At 33.6% G+C, this 19,884-nt stretch overlaps 1 protein-coding gene across 1 annotated transcript; it reads right to left on the minus strand.

Moving 5' to 3' along the window:
• Positions 1 to 4,073: 4,073 nt before the first annotated feature.
• LOC121739187 lies at positions 4,074 to 12,213 on the minus strand. Its single transcript, XM_042131536.1, has 3 exons — positions 11,935 to 12,213; positions 10,757 to 10,890; positions 4,074 to 4,562 (listed from the first exon to the last, which is right to left on the minus strand). The coding sequence occupies exons 1-3, from the start codon at positions 12,107 to 12,109 to the stop codon at positions 4,473 to 4,475; spliced, it is 399 nt and encodes a 132-aa protein (XP_041987470.1). The 5' UTR covers positions 12,110 to 12,213; the 3' UTR covers positions 4,074 to 4,472.
• Positions 12,214 to 19,884: the final 7,671 nt, after the last annotated feature.

Raw genomic sequence — 19,884 nt, forward strand, 5'->3', positions numbered from 1 at the left:
CCAGAGCGCGAACATGCAGCGGCTTCCCTTGGCAAATCTTGGCTGGTGAAGGAAGAATTGCAGATCTGCATGATGCTGACCTCATCCATGGTGTCGATGGCGTGCTGGATAAACGCCAGCAACTCGTTGGCCACGAGCGCCATGGTCACGTGCAGCGGCAATGTGCCGCGCGATTCGCGAAATATTAATTAATTAATATTTGCAGCGTGTATAACGTGGAGCACGACCGTTCGCTAGCTCGACACGATTAGATGACACGTTGACACGTTCGATTAACGCCCACGCGTTTGGGCTGCCAGTGCGAGCGCTATGACCATCATTTTCCTTTTTGCCTTTACGTAATTATACCCTTGTAGAACCGCCAGCCTGGTACAAATGACCAAGAATTTTGTGTCTCCGTCTCCAGGCCTATTAAGTCAATGAAGTGATTCTATTGGTTCTCAAAAACACATTCCTGGCAAGTTCGCAACACATCCCTGGTGGAAACGCAGCCTGGCTTATGCTTGGTTCTCCTACTTCACTCATACACACGAATGCTGCCGGTGAGGGAGCACTTTAATCTATACTAATAATATTATAAAGAGAACTTTGTTTGTTTGTTTAATTGTAATGAATAGGCTCAAAAACTACAGGACCGATTTTAAAAATTCTTTCACCATTCGAAAGCTACATTATTTACGAGTATCATAGGCTACTTTATATTTTGGAAAATATAGGGTTCCGTAAGATATTTCAGTTTTTCAAACAACCAGAAAATTACTTATTTTGCGTACGCTGCCTAAACTATAAAAGACAGAACCATACAATGTTCTAAGTAAATGTAGATCTTATAAATATCTACAAAAATGACCGCGACATGCTATAGGTACAGTACCAATGTCAAGTGAGGCACTACAACCATTGTTTTATTTAAAAATCTTGATTTTTTTTTGGACTACATTTAAACGCATTTATTTTACTCATGCTTTAGCCACTCAGCAAAAACTACGGGAGTTTGGGAGGTGTTAATTTCCACCTGTTTCGGTCGCTGTAGAATTCCTTAGGCAGTGACAGGTTGACCTCACAAGAGGATTGCCAAAACCACTTGTCCCTGTTTTGTTTTTTCATCAGAAGCCCCAAATTTTTTATGGCAATGGGATCATGTCCCTACCAACAAGATGGCAAAAAGTTATCGAATAAAATGGCATCTAACTATTTACTTTAGACAATAATTGTATTTACATAAACTTTATAAAAAAAAACCTTTTGAATTTTTATATAAAATGCGAAGAAACTTTTTCCCCAATCTAATACCTACATCCCCTACATACAGTTCACTGTGAAAGTCGCAGCGCTGAAAGAGCATATTTTTTGTGATTTGTATGGGCGAGTGGCATGAATTTTTCTATACAAAGGTAAAAAATATTTTTAACAAAAAATTGAACCCGAATTCCAAGGTAAAAATAATATTCTTAAAATGATCTAAAAAGTATAAAATAATTCTTATTCTTCATTACCTAGTGCCTTTTTCAAAATTCGACTAAACCTCAACGTAGATAACCACTACTTAGTAGTGGTTTTCTACGCATTATAATAAGTATACTAGATGTCCCCGACTTCGCCCGCGTAAATTAGGAATTTTTAGTGACCGACCAAACTTTCGGTTTCGGTTTCGGTTTCGGCCAGTTTCGGCCAAAAAATCTAGTTTCGGCCTAAGTTTCGGTTTCGGCCAAAATATAGCCGAAACTTTCGGTCCCGCCGAAACTCATACGTCGTTCGGTAAACTTAACAGCTAACTCGACGTGCTTGCTTGCCAGCGAGGCTCCGGCTCAGTTCGCCACCATCTATTTATTTAGTTTTGAGATTATATTGTGTTCCAGATTAGTCCCAAATCAGAAATTAGCACTTGGTTTTATTTTCATTAAGTACATTGTCTAAACTTATTTTTATCGAAATTATATTATTGAATTTTATTTCTACGATAAACGCAGGTTTATTTAATATACATATAACAATATACCAATGTTTCCCAAACAAGCGATTTAGTAAATGCTATGATAAATTGTTTATATTGTGTGTGAACTTTATTTACTTAAGAATTTTGTTTGACTGTCAGATTATAGGATATATCTTGTGAGATTTATTAGTAAATCAACTCGCCTCACTCTTTTCCTTTTACCACGCGTTTTATTTAAAATTAGCTTTTAACTATGGACAGGCAATCTCTTAGACCGTTCCTACCCTGTTAGAATCTTATCTAGCCCACTTCCCCCTAAGCCCTCAGTATATTTTTCAGGTTTAGTGGCAAAACGCCTTCTAAAGCAAAAAAAAAATGTGACGTCTACTGCTAGTTTGCTCCGTAATTTCGTTTTGAACTTCGACCGTAGTCGTCCATGATTCCCATAAAAATAATATACTGCAATAAGACTGCAATTGATTGTGTTTTCAGTAGTACGTCGTTAATGTCTAAGGGAGGATTTCACCAATCACACAACTTCCTCACAAAATTCCTTCATTAAAGTTCTTCAAATCGTATCACTAACGCCATCTGTTGATATTTGATAGATATTAATCTTCTTATTTTGATTCGTTAATCGTTACTAGATAAACATAATACCTACATATATTTCTATTAAAATTATCATATTTAGGGTTCCGTACCCAAAGGGTAAAAAGGGAAAAAGTAAACCCTATTACTAAGACTTCGTTGTCTGTCTGTTTCCAGGCTGTATTACAAGAACCGCTACAGCTAGACTTTTATAAACAAAGTCCCCGAGGGAGGGACACGAGCCGGCGGTGGGGAAGAGAGGGCAAGGTCTCTTCTTCAAGGTTTATGCTTGTAACTCGAAAATTATTTATAACACTTATCTTTTTGGTGACTTCTACATTATCTACTTACATTAAATTTCCTATAAATGAGGTAAGTACGTCTAAACATTTTTACTGTACAATCATTACTTTAGGAAGTACATAGTATTGAAGGTGATAAAAACAAGAAGCTTAACCGTTTTCCAAATTTATTTTTAAATTATGAAACTTGCACGAGTATGCCGACTTATCACTTATCAATTAAATTGTGTTTCATCTCCGTCATCTTTATCATTTACATCGATAGGGGCTTCATTAGTACAAGCTCCTAGGTAGCCGTTATAACTTATAACAGAATATAAGACTACACTTGTCCGCTTTTCGGCAACTGCATTTTCCAATAATTAACTAGGTGTAATACATCAAAATCGGGTGCACAGCTCAGGCTCAAAAATCGTGTTGACTAGTGTTATTTGTGTATCTAAATAATTATTAACAATAAAATTTAAATATAAAAATTAATAAATAAACAAAAAAACACATTTTTTTGTGTATTTTTTACTCTATGATGGTAAGAAATCCCTCGTGCGCGAGTCCGACTTGGCCGATTATTAGGGTTCCGTCGTCAACAAGGAACCCTTGTTGACTACGGAACCATTAAAAATCGGCCAATTAAGACAACAACCTTTTAATACAAATGAGTTCAAACTAGTCACTATGTAACAAACACTTTAGTTTATAACAAAATTTATACTTAAATAAGACATTTATAAGTAGTAAACCCAGGACGCTTCATAAAAACTATTCAGGACATCCCAGGACACTACAAATACTGGGACATGTCCTGGGAAAATGGGACAGTTGGCAACCCTGTTATACATATCCTGAATATTCAAGTCTCTTTGTTACAATACAATGGAAGTTTTTGCCCACAGCTTTTTTGCAATGTCCAGTTTGTGCCAAACACGATTAAGACTTTCGGAGACATCTCGAATATTTTGTTATTTAAAGTTTAAAGTTATGAATTATGATAAATAAAAAACAAAACATTTCTTTAGGACAACTGTAATAAAAAAATAACAAAATACTGTTTAACTAAACAACAAAAATCTGAAAAATAATATTTTAATTTTTTAGACAATACTTACTAGCTTATTATAATTTAATTCATATTGTTCAATAAGGATAGCCTTAACTCTATGGTAATAATATTAAACATATTATTTGACATATTTTAACAACAGAAATAAATATTATTCCACATTATTACATAGTTAATAAAATATATTTTTTGCCTTAAAAGGGGGAAAGTTTTACACTACAATAACTATTTTTACTGGAACTGGGAAACCACATTTGTACTAAAGCAGCAAATGTTGCTTGCAAATAACGCAAAAAGTTTTGCTATAATAATTATTACAAGACAAAAGTTTGTGGGCATAGTATTTATGACATTTTTATCCTTTTACCAATAACTAGTAGTTAAGGTTGGTATTATTAATATATATTCTGTGGTTAAGGTATTAATTGTGCTGGCTACACTTAACCCATCAATCCCCAAGCAGCACCCGGATGCCGCATAACAACTGAAAATCTATTGTGTCTGCAATTCCCACAATCAAGGTATTAAAACACAACAATAATTTTAACATATTTTAAAACATTTAACATGGAAGCCAATTCAATTAGACTTTTTTTGTTCCTAGATTTTTACCAAGTTCATCAAATTCTTCTTTAATCCTTCTGCATTCAGTCTGCAAATCTTCAAACTGGGTCTGAAAGAATTTTTGATGAATTAGACTTTTATATTTTTGGTTACTCCAACCATGCCTTTCAATTAGATATATGTAATTGAAATTAAAAATGGATAGTTCAACCTTAATGACATTATTTTATTTAACCATCCAGTTCCATCCAGCATGGGTGTACCGAGGGGGGGGGCAGGGGGGGGGACAGCTGCCCCCCCCTAGATCATGTTGACGTCCCTACTAAGTACATTATCTAGTACTTTTATCTATAAAAATTAAAAATTAAGAAAACGAATTTTTGCCATTTGTTTGCAATAAGTATAATATTTTTAGTACTAAAATTATTATTTTTTTATTTTTTATAAACACCTAGCTTATGAAAAATCTGATTTGCCCCCCCCCCCCCCCCCCCCCCCCTGGCCCAGAACCTGGGTACGCCCATGCATCCAGTATAACGCCTCGAGTGTACAAACACAAATACAGTTTTTAGCATAAAGTTAATATTACCTATCGGAATAGGTAAATAGAGAAACAATCCCGAGCTGGCAAACGTCACCAAAATTGATTTACATCTGTGTAAGTATACAATTATGTTTACGTGTGCGGTGTGCGTGTTAGTGATGTACTGTATACTTACATCTTGTAATTCGACAAAATATCGATCATGGAATAATAATTGTAAGATTGTAAAAATAACCAAATGCGTTAATAAAACTGCATAGAATAATAATAATATTGTAATTTTGGAGAGAAATATTACTTTTATCATTAAACAAAAGATATACTTATTTATAAATAACTCATTTATTTATTCATATTTCATGCTAATAATATTATAAATGCGAAAGTAACTCTGTCTGTCTGTCAGTCCGTCTTTCACGGATCTACCTCTGAAATAGCAGCTGCTATTTCTTAGAAGTTACGTACAGCCTAGAGTGTACGCGACTTAGTTAGTATCCTACCTACTCCAAATATGTGCCATCGTTTATAAAATCATTGACCTTATAGAATAATTACTATATGATTTGGCACACAAACGTTCTATGACTACTTTTGTAAAATTAATGGAAAGATTTTGAACGTTTTCTGGGATGTTATCGTAAAGGCGTATACATTGACCTGTAAAAGATTTACTGACTTTACTAAGCTTGAACACCGGCAAATCTAGCTTTCGCTTATTTCTGGTGTTCCTACAGTGAATGTCACTTTTAGCTTTAAATTTACTTAGTTTACTGTAACTTAGTGCATTTAGATATAAGCTTCTTTTCTTTTGATATAAATTCTAGTTGAAAGGAGGTCGATGGTGAAGACAGTTGTGGCAGCGTTGGTGAGGACGTAGAATACGATGACGATAGGCCTGGAGATACATACTGACACAAAATTCTTGGTAATTTGTACCAGTATGGCGGTTTTACAGGAGTATAATTACGTAAAAGGAAAATGCTCTCATATCAAAATCATAGCGCTCGCACTGGCAGCCCAAACGCGTGGGCGTTAATCGAACGTGTCGGATAAATAACGAGTGTCGAACGATTTGTTCCACAAAAATGCTTGTATTTTCAGATAGTCGAAAAAAAAATAAGTAGGCGAAAGCGTAATGCCATACTTGTCGGGTGCGGCTTACAGCCCGCCATGCCGACGCGAATATGTTAATTTTAATAAAAATATTGAACTATTTGTACCAGGCTAATTTTTGCATAGCTTATCATCGTCGGCGAAAAAAAAATTACACCTTTGCTAGTGTTTGTAGTGTTATGGCGGCCATTGGGCGCTGTCGGAAAAGTATGGCAAGGTGATTTTCGTGAATGGCTACTCGACGATGATTAGCTCTGCAAAAATTAGCCTGGTACAAATGGTTCAATTTTTTTCTCGCTTCCGAGAGTGTTTGTAAACACCAATAATCTTCCTCTCTGTGTGCTAAATAACTCTACTTTGTATTTTTATCGAAAGTGCATGAAACAAACTATTATAAAATGGTTGATTGTAACCAGTAAGTTATTTAAAAAAAAATTATTAGCAAAAGAAATCGTGACCGACACTACAGCCCAAAACGTGACCGACACTACACTCACTTTGTGCAGGTAAAAGTCGGTAGTTTTACATTAAACTTTAAAATTTATGTATCTCAGCACGTACAGTACGAACTCTAAAAGTATATAAAAGCTAATCAGTAATTAGTTAATTCATTAAAATGCTTTTTTTGAACTTAAACGTCACAAAAACGAAATCACTAATAATTAGTCAAAAAATAACTCAACACGAAATCTTCTCAAAAACTATTAACATAATAACCCAAGAGGCAGCGATAGGCAGACTTTCGTCACTTTTTTAAACTAAAAAATTTTCATTATATGAGCCCTATAGAGGTAATAACGACCAGAATCTATAGAGTTTCGGTCGCTATTACTTTAGAAGGTTTCCAGTTCTGCAGGTCTATCTTACGATCAATAAAGTTTAAAAATCAATAATTTTATCTTATTTTCTTGCGATATCTGTAATAATCTCATATCTTACTGCCAGATTTTTGTGACAATTGCTTCCCATTTCCAGACATCGCAAAATTTTGGAATTTATTTGACTTTGAGGTGGTCTGGCAGGTTCTTAAAATAATAATTTAGCTTTCTGCTTCTCTCTCTCTGCTTTCTATAGCTGTTTTCGCCATCTATCAGCAAAAATAACAAACAAAACGCTACTTTTGGGCGTGATGGACTCTATAATGTGACCGACACTACAAAAATATTTGTTAGAGTTTAGGTGCTATAAAAAAAGATGACAAATTTTTAATGCCACTATCGTTTGAGTAACGCCGTCACGTAGGAAATTTTCTAACTTTGTTGATGTAAAAGTAATTTTACTGTAGTTATAGACAAAAGTAATGATTTTTATGTGACCGACACTACAACTCGACACTGTGATCTTACAAGCTTATTATATCTTTATAAAAATGAATTTTCTCGAATCTCAAAAGCTATATCGGTATTTAATTGTTTGAACAATCAGTGTGTAACAAAATATGACAAGAATTTAAAATACATAACGTGAAAACTGAGTCAGAACTTCATCACACAAAACCACACTCAGCCGAGCTCACGACATCATCTCATAAATGGCAGCTTTGCTAGAAAAGTAATGCTTAGAAATTGTTGCTTTTATAAAATCTTAATAGTGCCATAATGTTGTGACTATAATTAAGTATGTTTAATACCAAAATCAGGTATTAATTTTTTTAGTTTTTGGTAGACTTTTACATTGAACTGCCCTTTACGTAATTATACCCCTGTAAAACCGCCATACTGGTACAAATGACCAAGAATTTTGTGTCAGTATCTCCAGGCCTACGACGGTATACATATTGTGACTAACTCTGGTGGTACAATGTCTCTGTAAACATAGGATGACACAGTGCGCCTAGGCTTTATTTATTTTTTATTTATAATACAAATTATAACTTATGTCTAATTGAGAGTGTACCATAAACCTGCAAGGTTTGTCTGGTACAGCTTAGAAAGTTCACCACGCCCAACATTATATCACTATAATATAGTAATAAACTAATAAACAAATAAACTTATCCAATAATCTATTGACTAAAGTTATTCATCCTTCACGGGGAAGTACAGCTAATAACAAAGATAGTGTAGTATAAACTAAATATGATGTATTTTGCAGTTGCAAATAAAAACATTATTATAATTTAATTTGCTAAAATACGTCACTTATCAGTAAGTATAACAATATAGTGTCAGCTGTGAACTGCGGACTGCGACTGGACCGGTTCATAGTAAAAGGAGGGGGTTTTTGTCGTAAGCATCGACCCTTCACATACAGAATGTTATCATTACTTTGTGTACACACTGATTTATTGGTTTTATTTTAAATGTAATAATCGTATATTAATACATCTATCATTTTAGGATATGGTTAACTGTTGCTAGGTACACGACCAGTTATTATGCTATGTACCCTAGCCCTACGATATAATATTATATCTTGGGGTCGGTGGATTGCTCATACCACTAGGGTGCATGCATGGATGTATGCCATAATAATATTATATAAATTCACCGAGTATTAATGAACTGATCAATCCACCCTTTTTAATTTTTATGATCATGTGTTACAAGTTATTTTTATGTATTGTTGCCATTTTTAAATAAAAAGGTATTTATACCCTATTGCACCCTAGCCCTGCGACATAAAATAATATCTTGGGATCGGTCGATGACTCATACCACTAGGGTGCATGCGTATTGTATCTATATTATATACTGATAGTACATACTATATTATGTACTATCAGTATATAATATAGATAGTGAATCTAAAAAAGACCACAATTAACATAATATTATTATGTTAATTTTGGGCTTCACAGCCTCACCATAATATCATAGTAATAGTTTTTTAATAATTGTCTACAATTATTTTCTTTAAATTTACTTTTTACACTTTGTGGGATGCTATTTATTAGAGATGGTAGCAAATATTCCACAGTTCTTTTGCCATAGTAATTTTTAAATTTCGGTATTTCAAATATGCCATCAGATACTTTTCTAGTCGTACATCTGTGATGTGTAGGCATCAGTAGATTTTTATTTAAATACTGTTCACATAGTAATAATAGTTTAAATTTTTCAAAAATAGGTAATACCTTACATAACTTAAATAAGTATGAGGTATCATCGTACTTGTGTCTTAATTTTGAAGGTATTATTGTTTTTAAGAGTCTTACTTGTAATTTATATACTTTGTTTAAGTAGGTGTTAAATGTTCTCCCATAACTTGTTAACCCGTAGGAGATGACTGACTCTGCTAGGGCCACATGCATATTTAATAAGATGCGGTATGGAACTTTACTTTTTATCAGTTTGAATTTGACTAGAATTCAAACTGATAAAAATATATCTTGATCTATAAAAAAATAATGGCTATTACTGTTACTTACTACTATATCATACTTTTTTAATTTAAATCAATATGCAGATACACAATATAAAACAACAAACTAAAAATCTTTTCTAAAATTTTAAACAATTTTTGTTTTGTAAAACCATAACTATGATTCATGGAATAGCACAATATAAGGCAAACAAATCGATTCGCTTATTCTTACAAATATTTATGATGTGTGGAAGAATATCTAGCTTATTTACTGACAATGCCTTTCACCGAGCTCATCTTCTATTGAATGAATGATCTGATACCTGATCTAGTGAATATGCCATAGGCCATAGCCCATAGCCATATTGGATGTAGAATGACATTACATCTGTGGAAATTTCAGAAGTCTATTACTATAGCGGTTCTTGAGATACAGCCTGGAGACCCGAGACTGACAGACAGACAGACAGACGGACGGACGGACGGACAGACAGACGGACGGACGGACGGACGGACAGACGGACAGATGGACGGACGGACGGACAGACAGACGGACAGGCAACGAAGTCTTAGTAGTAGGGTCCCGTTTTTACCCTTTGGGTGCGGAACCCTAAAAACGATAAATTATGTATGAAAGTATATTAATGTAAACTAATAATAAAGTACGGATCAGTTACGTTATCAATTATCATGTCAACATTCCTAGATAATTAGTATAACTAAAAAAATATTTTCATATCGATACTACTTATTGATAACCTGATGCAGCCCTAGTGTAAAATAGATGAAAATTGTTTACACAAAATATCCTTAAACTGTGCACCATGGCTAGTCAAGTTATGTTTTTCATATAAATAAACATATATAGAAGTGAATTATCAAAATCAATACCAATAACTCGTAGGGAATTGGCAAAAATAAACTTAAAATTAGGTCATGTCGATTAGAATAATTCACCTGTGAAATGAATATTTATCTGGGTTTTTTCGATATGTTGTACCACAATCACTCTTGCTACCTTGTTACCTTGTTTTTAAAGCAGTATTTCTTGAAAAATTATTTACTATTTCACATAAAATCACAATTTTTCTGATAGCCCAAATTGATAATGTGTCGACCGGATCAAACAAATTGTCAAACAACAAAAACAAATGAAAAAAGAGGTATACCACCTCAAATGTCGCTTCTCTTTCTACCACGCAGTGTTACTGATCGTGACATCTCGCTTGCTCAGGCCTTTGTTTCTCTATTCCGATAGGTAATATTAACTTTATGGTTTTTAAACATGTTTAAGCTTGTATCTTAAAACAGTCTTCAAAATAAACAAACATATTATTTACCTCGCAAAGTGTAGTTTGCTGTTTCATTGCCACACAGCTCTCCATTATATCTTTGAACCTCGCCCGATCCAAGTCAAATTTCTTTTGTGCTTCAGTCAGTTGTTTGTCCAGACGATCTTTATATTCTGTCACAGCTGAAATAAATTTTAAGTTTTAATATTTCTAGAGGTACATCTATTATTTAATTTTAATTTAATAATTTATTGTGCACAAGAAACATTTACAATATTACAATATACACAGTAAGACGACACAATGAATCTGCTTATTTCTAATAAGAAATCTGTTCCATATAGGGAGAGAGATACGATTAATATAGCAGATAAGATGTGCACAATAATTTAGAATACAATATTATGTTAATTATGTTAAAGCTTGTCACACACAGAGCAGGTAATGTAAAGATGTATATTATAGCATTATACATCTCGATACATCTCAATAAATCTTTCTATAGAAATCGTCAGGAGACCACACACAGCAGCTATAATGTATATTTTTACATCTTCGTATCTTAAGATACCGAGCTATATGAAAATATACATTTATATTTTGATACATCTAAATACATCTCAATATATTTCTGTAAATTACGATACATCTCTTCTCTTCATAGGGTGTTCAAAAATTTCTGTGATTATATTATATGTGTATGATAGACAGATACACACAGTGTTGCCACCTGCCACCTTAGCACAGCACTTCACAGCAGGTACTGCAGGCAGTCTGTTTCCCAGAGCCTATATTTTCAATATCTTCAATCCACATCATTCTGTTTTTGGCACAATATGTAACAATGCGCGCATCAAAATTACAATCCGAATCATCTTCTGATGAACTATCTAGTGAATCTAATAGCAAGTAACTCGAAAGTCCATAGTATTACAACATTAAAAATAAGAACAGCCTGTATAACACTTTAGCAGCTGAAATGTGCGTCAAGCGTAAGGCTACCATTAAAATGTAGGGAAAGATACATTACATTACCTGTTGTGTGTGATACATTAATATAATGTAAAGATATACATCCCGGGATGTAATGTACATTAATATACATTACCTGCTCTGTCTGTGACGAGCTTTAGTTCTTAAAAATTTTTTTCTTATGTTTCTGAATGAAATTTAAGTAGGTAATAAAAAAAAGTTAATAAATTTAGAAGTGCTTGTACAAGTCTTACCATTTAGTTGATATTTAATAGAAGTTAATTCAGACTGGCATCGATCCCCACTCTGTTTAATACTCGCATAATTTTCTTGTACATAAATTAAATAGAAATAAATTAGACTGACACTACAAAGTAGGATACCAAAAAATGCAAATAACTTCTCTCTCGATATTGCCCGCAGATTCATTATTTGAATTTTTAAAAAGCTTCACTTATGCATCTCCCATAGTATTATTAATAGTTAAGGTTATATTTTTGCAAAAAAAATCACAGTTTACAGTAAAACACCAAAATAAATAATAATACAAAAATTCAGAAAATGTTTATTTTCTTCGCTTCTTCTTCTTTTGGCGTAAACCTCCCCATAGGAATTGCCAGCGTTGATTTCTTTATTTTTCGAAATTAGACAGCTGCTGTAGACCACAGATTAATATATGTAGCAAGCTATCATTGAGGTACTATATACTGGAGAGAGCCTTTTAAAAGTGTATAAGCGTCAAAAGCGTGTAATGTTATGTCCTACTTACTAGGACATAACAAAGGAGTCGGTCTGCATATTTCATGTGATAAAAGTGTGTGAAATAATCGACAAATAGAAATATTCAAGAAAATAAACGCACACTACTTGTATGAAAATAAGCACAAAATGGCCACGCGATGACGGGCTAAGACTACATCTATACTATAATACTTAATCTATGGTAGAGATAGTACCTCAATGCTGTAGAGTGTAGACTTTGAAGTGGTTTTATTTTTCTTTGCTTTGAATTACAGATCTACATCTTGTAAATATGTCATTGGTGTAATTAGCCGTGTTCGTTTCATTTTTTCGCAGTTTGGCAGCTGACTGTCAACTTCATAATAAAGTGTCATGTTCTAACAATTTCTGTCAGATTTTAGAACATGACACTAATTTTTAAATTTGAGCATGCGCAATGTGCATTAAAAAACGAAACGAACACGACTAATCTGTGAGCACCACAGATTTTAGAATCAATCAATCAATCAATCAATCAATCATTTATTTGCTTTAAAAGTGGTACATTAGATGTTAACGTTCATTGCTCAGGTCTTACACTCTTAACTATAAAGATAGCATGCAAATATTTAAAGAAGTCATTAAATCTAGCAACTTTGAAATATTGATCACTAATACATTAAACTAATAATACAAGGCCAGGCTATGTGAGATATTAGAAAAATGTCACATCCCATAAATATTAAAATAGCAGTCACTAATAAATACATCACATTTTAAAATACAATAGTTTAAAATTTTACAATTATAATAAACAACAATGTCAAGAAATAATAAGATGTCAAGAAATAATTAGATTGGTTGTTAAAAGATTAATACGTAAATGTCCATAATTAAGATACATAATATTAAGTAAAATAGGTTAAAGTGTTACATACTGTGTTACATGTCAAAAAGATTATAAAATTCATTCAGCCTTGTTATTAAATAATTCTTTTACAGAGTAGAAATTTTTGCTTAACAACCATTTTATGATTTCCCTTTTAAATTTATTGTATGGCAAGCATTTAAGTGCCGATGGAATAGCATTGTATGTTTTTATGCACATGGCATAAAATTGTTTTTGGTATAAAGAAGTTTTGGGAATCACATCTAACACTAGTCGATAGGGATTTCTTGTGTTGCGGGGATAAATGTCACGAGCTTCTTTAAAACTATGGTAGTTAAGCTTTGTATAGTTTACTAACTCATATATATACAAACTCGGTAAGGTTAATAATTTTAGTTTTTTGAATAGTGGTTTGCAGGACTACCATATGAGTCCTGCAAACCACTATTCAAAAAACTAAAATTATTAACCTTACCGAGTACCACCACACTTAGCTTTACCACATATAGCTCTAATACATTTTTTTTTGAGCGATGAAGGCTTTGTCTATGTCCGTAGAATTACCCCAAAGCGATAAACCGTACCTCAAAACTGAAGCAACATAACCGTGATAGGCCGTCAGTACCGTTTGTAGAGTCGCTACTTGTCTGAGCCTATTAAGAACGAAAACGAACCTATTTAATCTGGTACAGACATATTCGATATGGACCTTCCAAGTCAGATTTTCATCAATATGTAAACCTAGAAATTTTGTGTGTGTCGTTCTTTTGATATTTTCATTTTTGAATATAGGATCAACTTCGCTAACTGATTTGGTTCGGTCACTTTTAAATTCTATATAGTTAGTTTTTGTCAGATTAAGATTAAGATTATTATTATTCATCCAATTTATTACCTTTTTTATTAATTTGTTAATTTCATTTTTAATGTCCTTACAATTATTCAGCAGAATAGATATGTCATCCGCGAAAAGTGTACATATAAAATTCGTTATTTCTGGAAAATCATTTATGTAGAGTAGGAATAGAAGTGGCCCAAGGACGCTTCCCTGAGGAACACCTGCTCTATTCGTTTTGAGTTTGGATTTTTTGGTCGTTAAGAACTTCTTGTTACGAATGTACATAATTTCTGTGTATTGGTTTCGCTCAGATAAGTACGTCTCAAGCCAACTCAGGGCAGGACCTCTAATGCCTAAATTATTCAATTTCCTTAGTAACAACGTATGTGACACGAAGTCAAAAGCCCTGGACATGTCAAAGAATATGCAGATAGCTGATTTATTGTAGTTAATATTATTAAGTATATTGCGTACTAATTCGGATGCTGCTGAGACAGTGCTTTTATTTTTTTGGAAGCCAAACTGTTCTTCTTTTATTATTTTATGTTTGTTTATAAAGGATGTAAGCCGCTTATGCATTAATTTTTCAAAAATTTTGGACAGTATAGGTACAAGTGTGATTGGTCTATAGTTTTCTAATTGACATTTATCGCCTTTCTTAAATAAAGGTTTAATTATCGAAGTCTTAAATCGATCTGGGAATCTTCCAGTTTCAAATGAAAGATTCACCAAGTAGGTTATTATGGGCGTAATTTCACGTTTACAATACTTTATAACCTTTGTAGACAGTCCATCGTATCCCTCGGATTTTGTATTTTTAAGGCTATTGATGGCATCATAGATTTCTCTATCGCTGCAGGGAGTCAGAAAAATAGAATTTTGTATAAACGTAGTGTTTGTATTGGGCAAATTATTATTATTATCTTTTTTGTTATTTGTTAAATTAATAAAATAGTCATTGAATTCGTTAGCTATGTCAAAGGGATTAATTATCATGTCATTATTTTTGTTTTTTATTTTATTTATTAGGTCAATATTATATTTGTCAGTAGCTTGTCTATTAATAATATACCATGACGCTCTACATTTGTTTTATATGCTGATAAGAAGTTATCATTAGAAATTCTCTGTGACTGAAACATGCTTTTACGTAACAATTTAGAATATGTCTGGCACCTGGTATGTAAGTTTAGTAATATTGTTTTTGTTTTTGTAATACGCGAATCGGAGCTTCCTTTTAGTTTTACAGCTTACTTTTATACCCTTTGTTATCCAGATAGGTGTTTTGTATTCAGTAGATTTTTTAATTATTTTTTGGGGAAAACACAAATTATACAGTAAAGTAAAGTCATCATAAAAAGAGTTCATCGCTTTATTTATATCTTTTGTCTCCAGTACACAACTGAATGACAGACAGCTTAGGCAGCGTCGAAATTTTTCCAAGTTTTCTTTACAGTAATCTTTTCTATAAATAAAGTAAGTCGATGGTAGAGTATTTTTATGCATAACTGGTATATCTAATATTTGAGCCATGTTATGATCCGAAAGATGAAGTTCAGATAAGGAGCCTGAAGCATTTTTTATATTGCTTATTATGTGGTCGATACAGGATTGCTGTCTGTTTGGTTCCGTTATATGGAAAATAAGGTTATAATTTTCGATAATAGATTTCAGGTTATTCGTTGCATGACAAACTTTTAATATGTTAATTTTAAATCACCCGCTAAAATTAGTTTCTTTTTAGTATTTTTTGTCAGGTTAAAAAGCATGATGTCTAATTTATGCAAAAAAATATTAACGTCAGAGCTAGGGGTTCTGTAAGAAGTAAGAAGTAAGAGATATGTTATAGAGCGTGTCACAACTCACATCACACATGTCGCCAAATCCTGCCCATATGAGCACAAATTGTCAATCGTATGTCAATCACTCCACGGCTTAAACGTTTTCACTACGCCGTAAATTGTGAACAAAATGCTGACTTGTGCTATAATTACCCACAAAAATTGCGGCGATACTGTGAATTTCAAAAATAGCGGGATCACCTATCACAACCAACTGTAATTTATACGACTTTTTAATTCAAAAATCAATTATTCTTCACGAAAAATAATATTCTTCACGAAAAATGTTCCGTGAACTATCCATACTAATCATTTTTATAAAATGTCATTTTATTCGTATAAATAGCTATTAGCATTTATCTGTGTTATAATCACTACGTGGTTGGCAATGGACAACACGGGCTTACGGCCGTTCCCAATATTTGATCTATCTCTGGTTTTGCCCTACTACAGATAGGAATAGCTCACAATTGACATAAAATATATGTCTCTAATGTCTAATGTGGGCTATTCCTATCTCTAGTAGGACAAAACCAGAGATAGATCAAATATTGGGAACGGCCGTTAGTGGAGTTTAACTTGCAACGGCGGCGAGGCGGAAGAGGGCCAAACGCGCCGAGCCCCGTAAGGCTTAAATTGCATAGGACTTCAATTGCATTATGCAATTGAAGTCTTATGCAAGTATATCACATCCCTACATGGACTGCAAAGCAGGTTAATGCATAACAGTATATATTATGTCTATGGGTTAATGTGTGAGCTATGTCCATTTCGCACAGTGTTGCCAACTATTCAAAACGTTTTCCCCCTAAAGCAACTTCAAAACCCACTAAATTTCAACAAAAACTCCCCAAAAAATCAAAATATTTTAAATTTCTTGCGGTATGTTCTACTAAGCGCTCAAAACGCTGAAATTAGGGAATGTTATTATTCGACAAATTTAGTATTCGAATAATTTGAATATTTTACAAAAGTTTTCGAATAATTCAAAATTTTTGAAAAATGCTGAAAACTCTGAACAAAAGTAACAAAAAACTTCGTACAACCAAGTACAACCTATTTTGTTAATACTACGAAGTAAGAAATTCTAATTTTTACTTTTATCTTTGTAAATATAGTATTAACAAGCATTTTCTGGACGTACCTGGTACTAATATTGTACCCCAGCCCGCCTTAGCCTATTTCGACTCCCATACCTTTTGTTCATCCACCTTCAATTTTAAAATAGTTAGTGATGATGATGTCCTAAAAATTATCAAGTCGTTGACATCCAAGGCTATGGGGGTTAATAATATTAATTCTGATATATTGTTGATGTCGTGCCACTTACCTAGCTGTCTAAGTGTTATGACCCATATTATTAATACCTCCCTCCTTTCCTGCACCTTCCCCGAGCCGTGGCGTCTTTCAATCGTTAAACCCATCCCCAAGAAAGACAACGTATCTGATCTGAAAGACCTCCGACCAATCAGCATTTTGCCATGTTTATCTAGTCCTTGAAAAGGTTGTACATAGGCAGATTAGTAATTATGTTAAAGAAAGCAATATATTACCTTCATTGCAGTCGGGCTTTCGTAAACATCACGGTACATCTACTGCCTTGATAGATATAGTGGATAATGTCATCACGGCACAGGACGCAGGAGAGGTTACAGTCTTGGTACTATTGGACTATTCACGCGCATTTGAAACTCTCAATATAAATTTGCATCTTTCTAAGTTGAAATTCTATGGTAGTATCCTGGTTTGCCTCATATTTAATTAATCGATTTCAGGTAGTCGAAGCTATTAATAAAAATGGAAAGTCATCGCGTTCACGTCCACGTAATGTTAACAGAGGTGTACCACAGGGCTCAGTGATTGGTCCTTTATTATTTTCATTGTATTGCGCAGATATAGTCAGGCAAATACGTAAGTTCCATATACACGCGGATGACATATAGTTGTACTAGCTGTTGCCCGCGACTTCGTCCGCGTGGACTTCAGTTTATAGCGCGCGATGTCAACAAAATTGGTGTCAAAAGCTTTTATAAAAAAAACCTGGTACCCCTTAAATCAATACAGCTGTGCAGTGTGCACACGATAAGTATTTCGTTTTTTTATATTAAACTTTATATTTTATGCCAAATTTTAAAGCTTATTTAGCCCTCCAATTACACAACTTTACCCATAAACTATTTATCATTGATAGATTTAAGGTTACGTCACTGCACAGACAAAGTACTGACTTATTTAATACCGTAGAATAGATATAACAATCGAAAAAAATCGAAACTTAAATGTAAGATGATACCACGTCTTATAGAAAGACTTTTGAGCAAGCGTCAGCGCGATGTAGAAGACGCACGGCGCCATCTATTATGAATTGTTGGAACTAACTTAATTTGAACAAATTTACGCATTTTCACCCCTTTACAACCCTTTTTTCCAGTAAAAAAGTAGCCTATGTCCTTTCTCAGGCTTTAGACTATCTGTATACAAAATTTCATTACAATCGGTTCGGTAGTTTTGGCGTTTGGCGTGAAAGCGAGACTGACAGACAGACAGACAGACATACAGAGATACTTTTGGCGTTTGGCGTGAAAGCGAGACTGACAGACAGACAGACAGACATACAGAGATACTTTTGGCGTTTGGCGTGAAAGCGAGACTGACAGACAGACAGACAGACAGAGATACTTTCGCATTTATAATATTAGTATAGATTATGTGCACACTGCACAGCTGCTTTTGGGTATTTTGATTAATTAAGGGCCGCGCTACACCGGAATGGCAGCGGCGAGGCGAGCACTTTCAGCAACATTCCGGTGTAGCGCGGCCCTAAGAGGGGTACCACTTACCAGGGTTTTAAAAAGTTTTTAAAACCCTGGTAAGTGGTGACATTTTGTTGACACCGCGCGCTATAAACTAAAGTCCACGCGGACGAAGTCGCGGGTAACAATAAAGTAAAAAATAAAACACCATCTGTTGAATCGTATTAGAACTAAAATGTTCATTCCATCGATATATCGATATATTCGATATATCGATGGAATGAACATTTTAGTTCTAATACGATTCAACAGATGGCGTTTTATTTTTTACTTTATTGTAACATAAAACTAATCATACTTATTAGTTAGTATGTTTTTGTTTATAGTTTTTAATACGTTAGAATATTATGTTTAATAATATAATCACTTGGTATAATAATAATCAATCTATCTTATCTTATAGAACTCCTACTGCATTTCTGATCCATACTATCCATACTAATATTATAAATCCATACTAATATTATAAATGCGAAAGTATCTCTGTCTGTCTGTCTTGCTTTCACGCCAAAACTACTGAACCGATTGCAATGAAATTTTGTATACAGTTATAAATATATTTCTGGATATATTTATAACTGTATAGAAATATATTTCTGGATTTTTTATAATATTATACATAAAATATGTTTAAGATTTTTGAAATTTTATTTTAATACACATCCAAGACCCAGGAAAATTGAAAACTTTTTGTTCCGCCTGCGGGACTCGAACCCAGGAACCCAGGATAAGCGCTGGCCACGCGCAATGCGAATTCATTTTCATCGATATTTTCATGGAAATAAGATATTTTCCCACATCAAAATGTAGCCTATGTCCTTTCTCCGACTCTAGAATAACTGTATACAAAATTTCATTGCAATCGGTTCAGTAGTTTTGGCGTGAAAGCAAGACAGACAGACAGACAGAGATACTTTCGCATTTATAATATTAGTATGGATATTACTTTCAAGCCAAATAACCTTATGGAAGCTTTGCGAAGGCTGAATGAGAATTTGGCACGTATAGCTAAATGGTAAATAACGCCTTGGTACTAAACCCTGCTAAGACTAAGTACATGATTTTGGGCACAAAAATTCAAGTACACAAAGTTGTTGCTAATC

Source organism: Aricia agestis, chromosome Z, assembly GCF_905147365.1.
Source record: "Aricia agestis chromosome Z, ilAriAges1.1, whole genome shotgun sequence".
Taxonomy (NCBI): domain Eukaryota; kingdom Metazoa; phylum Arthropoda; class Insecta; order Lepidoptera; family Lycaenidae; genus Aricia; species Aricia agestis.

Bases quoted from the DNA above. Each gene is read 5' to 3' on its own strand.
- LOC121739187 (XM_042131536.1), bottom strand. From the start codon at position 12,109: ATGAATCTGCGGGCAATATCGAGAGAGAAGTTATTTGCATTTTTTGGT. The intron at 10,891-11,934 runs GTAAGACTTGTA...AATTTATTTCAG, and splicing joins TATTAAATATCAACTAAATG to CTGTGACAGAATATAAAGAT. The intron at 4,563-10,756 runs GTAAATAATATG...AAATTCTTTCAG, and splicing joins AGCAAACTACACTTTGCGAG to ACCCAGTTTGAAGATTTGCA.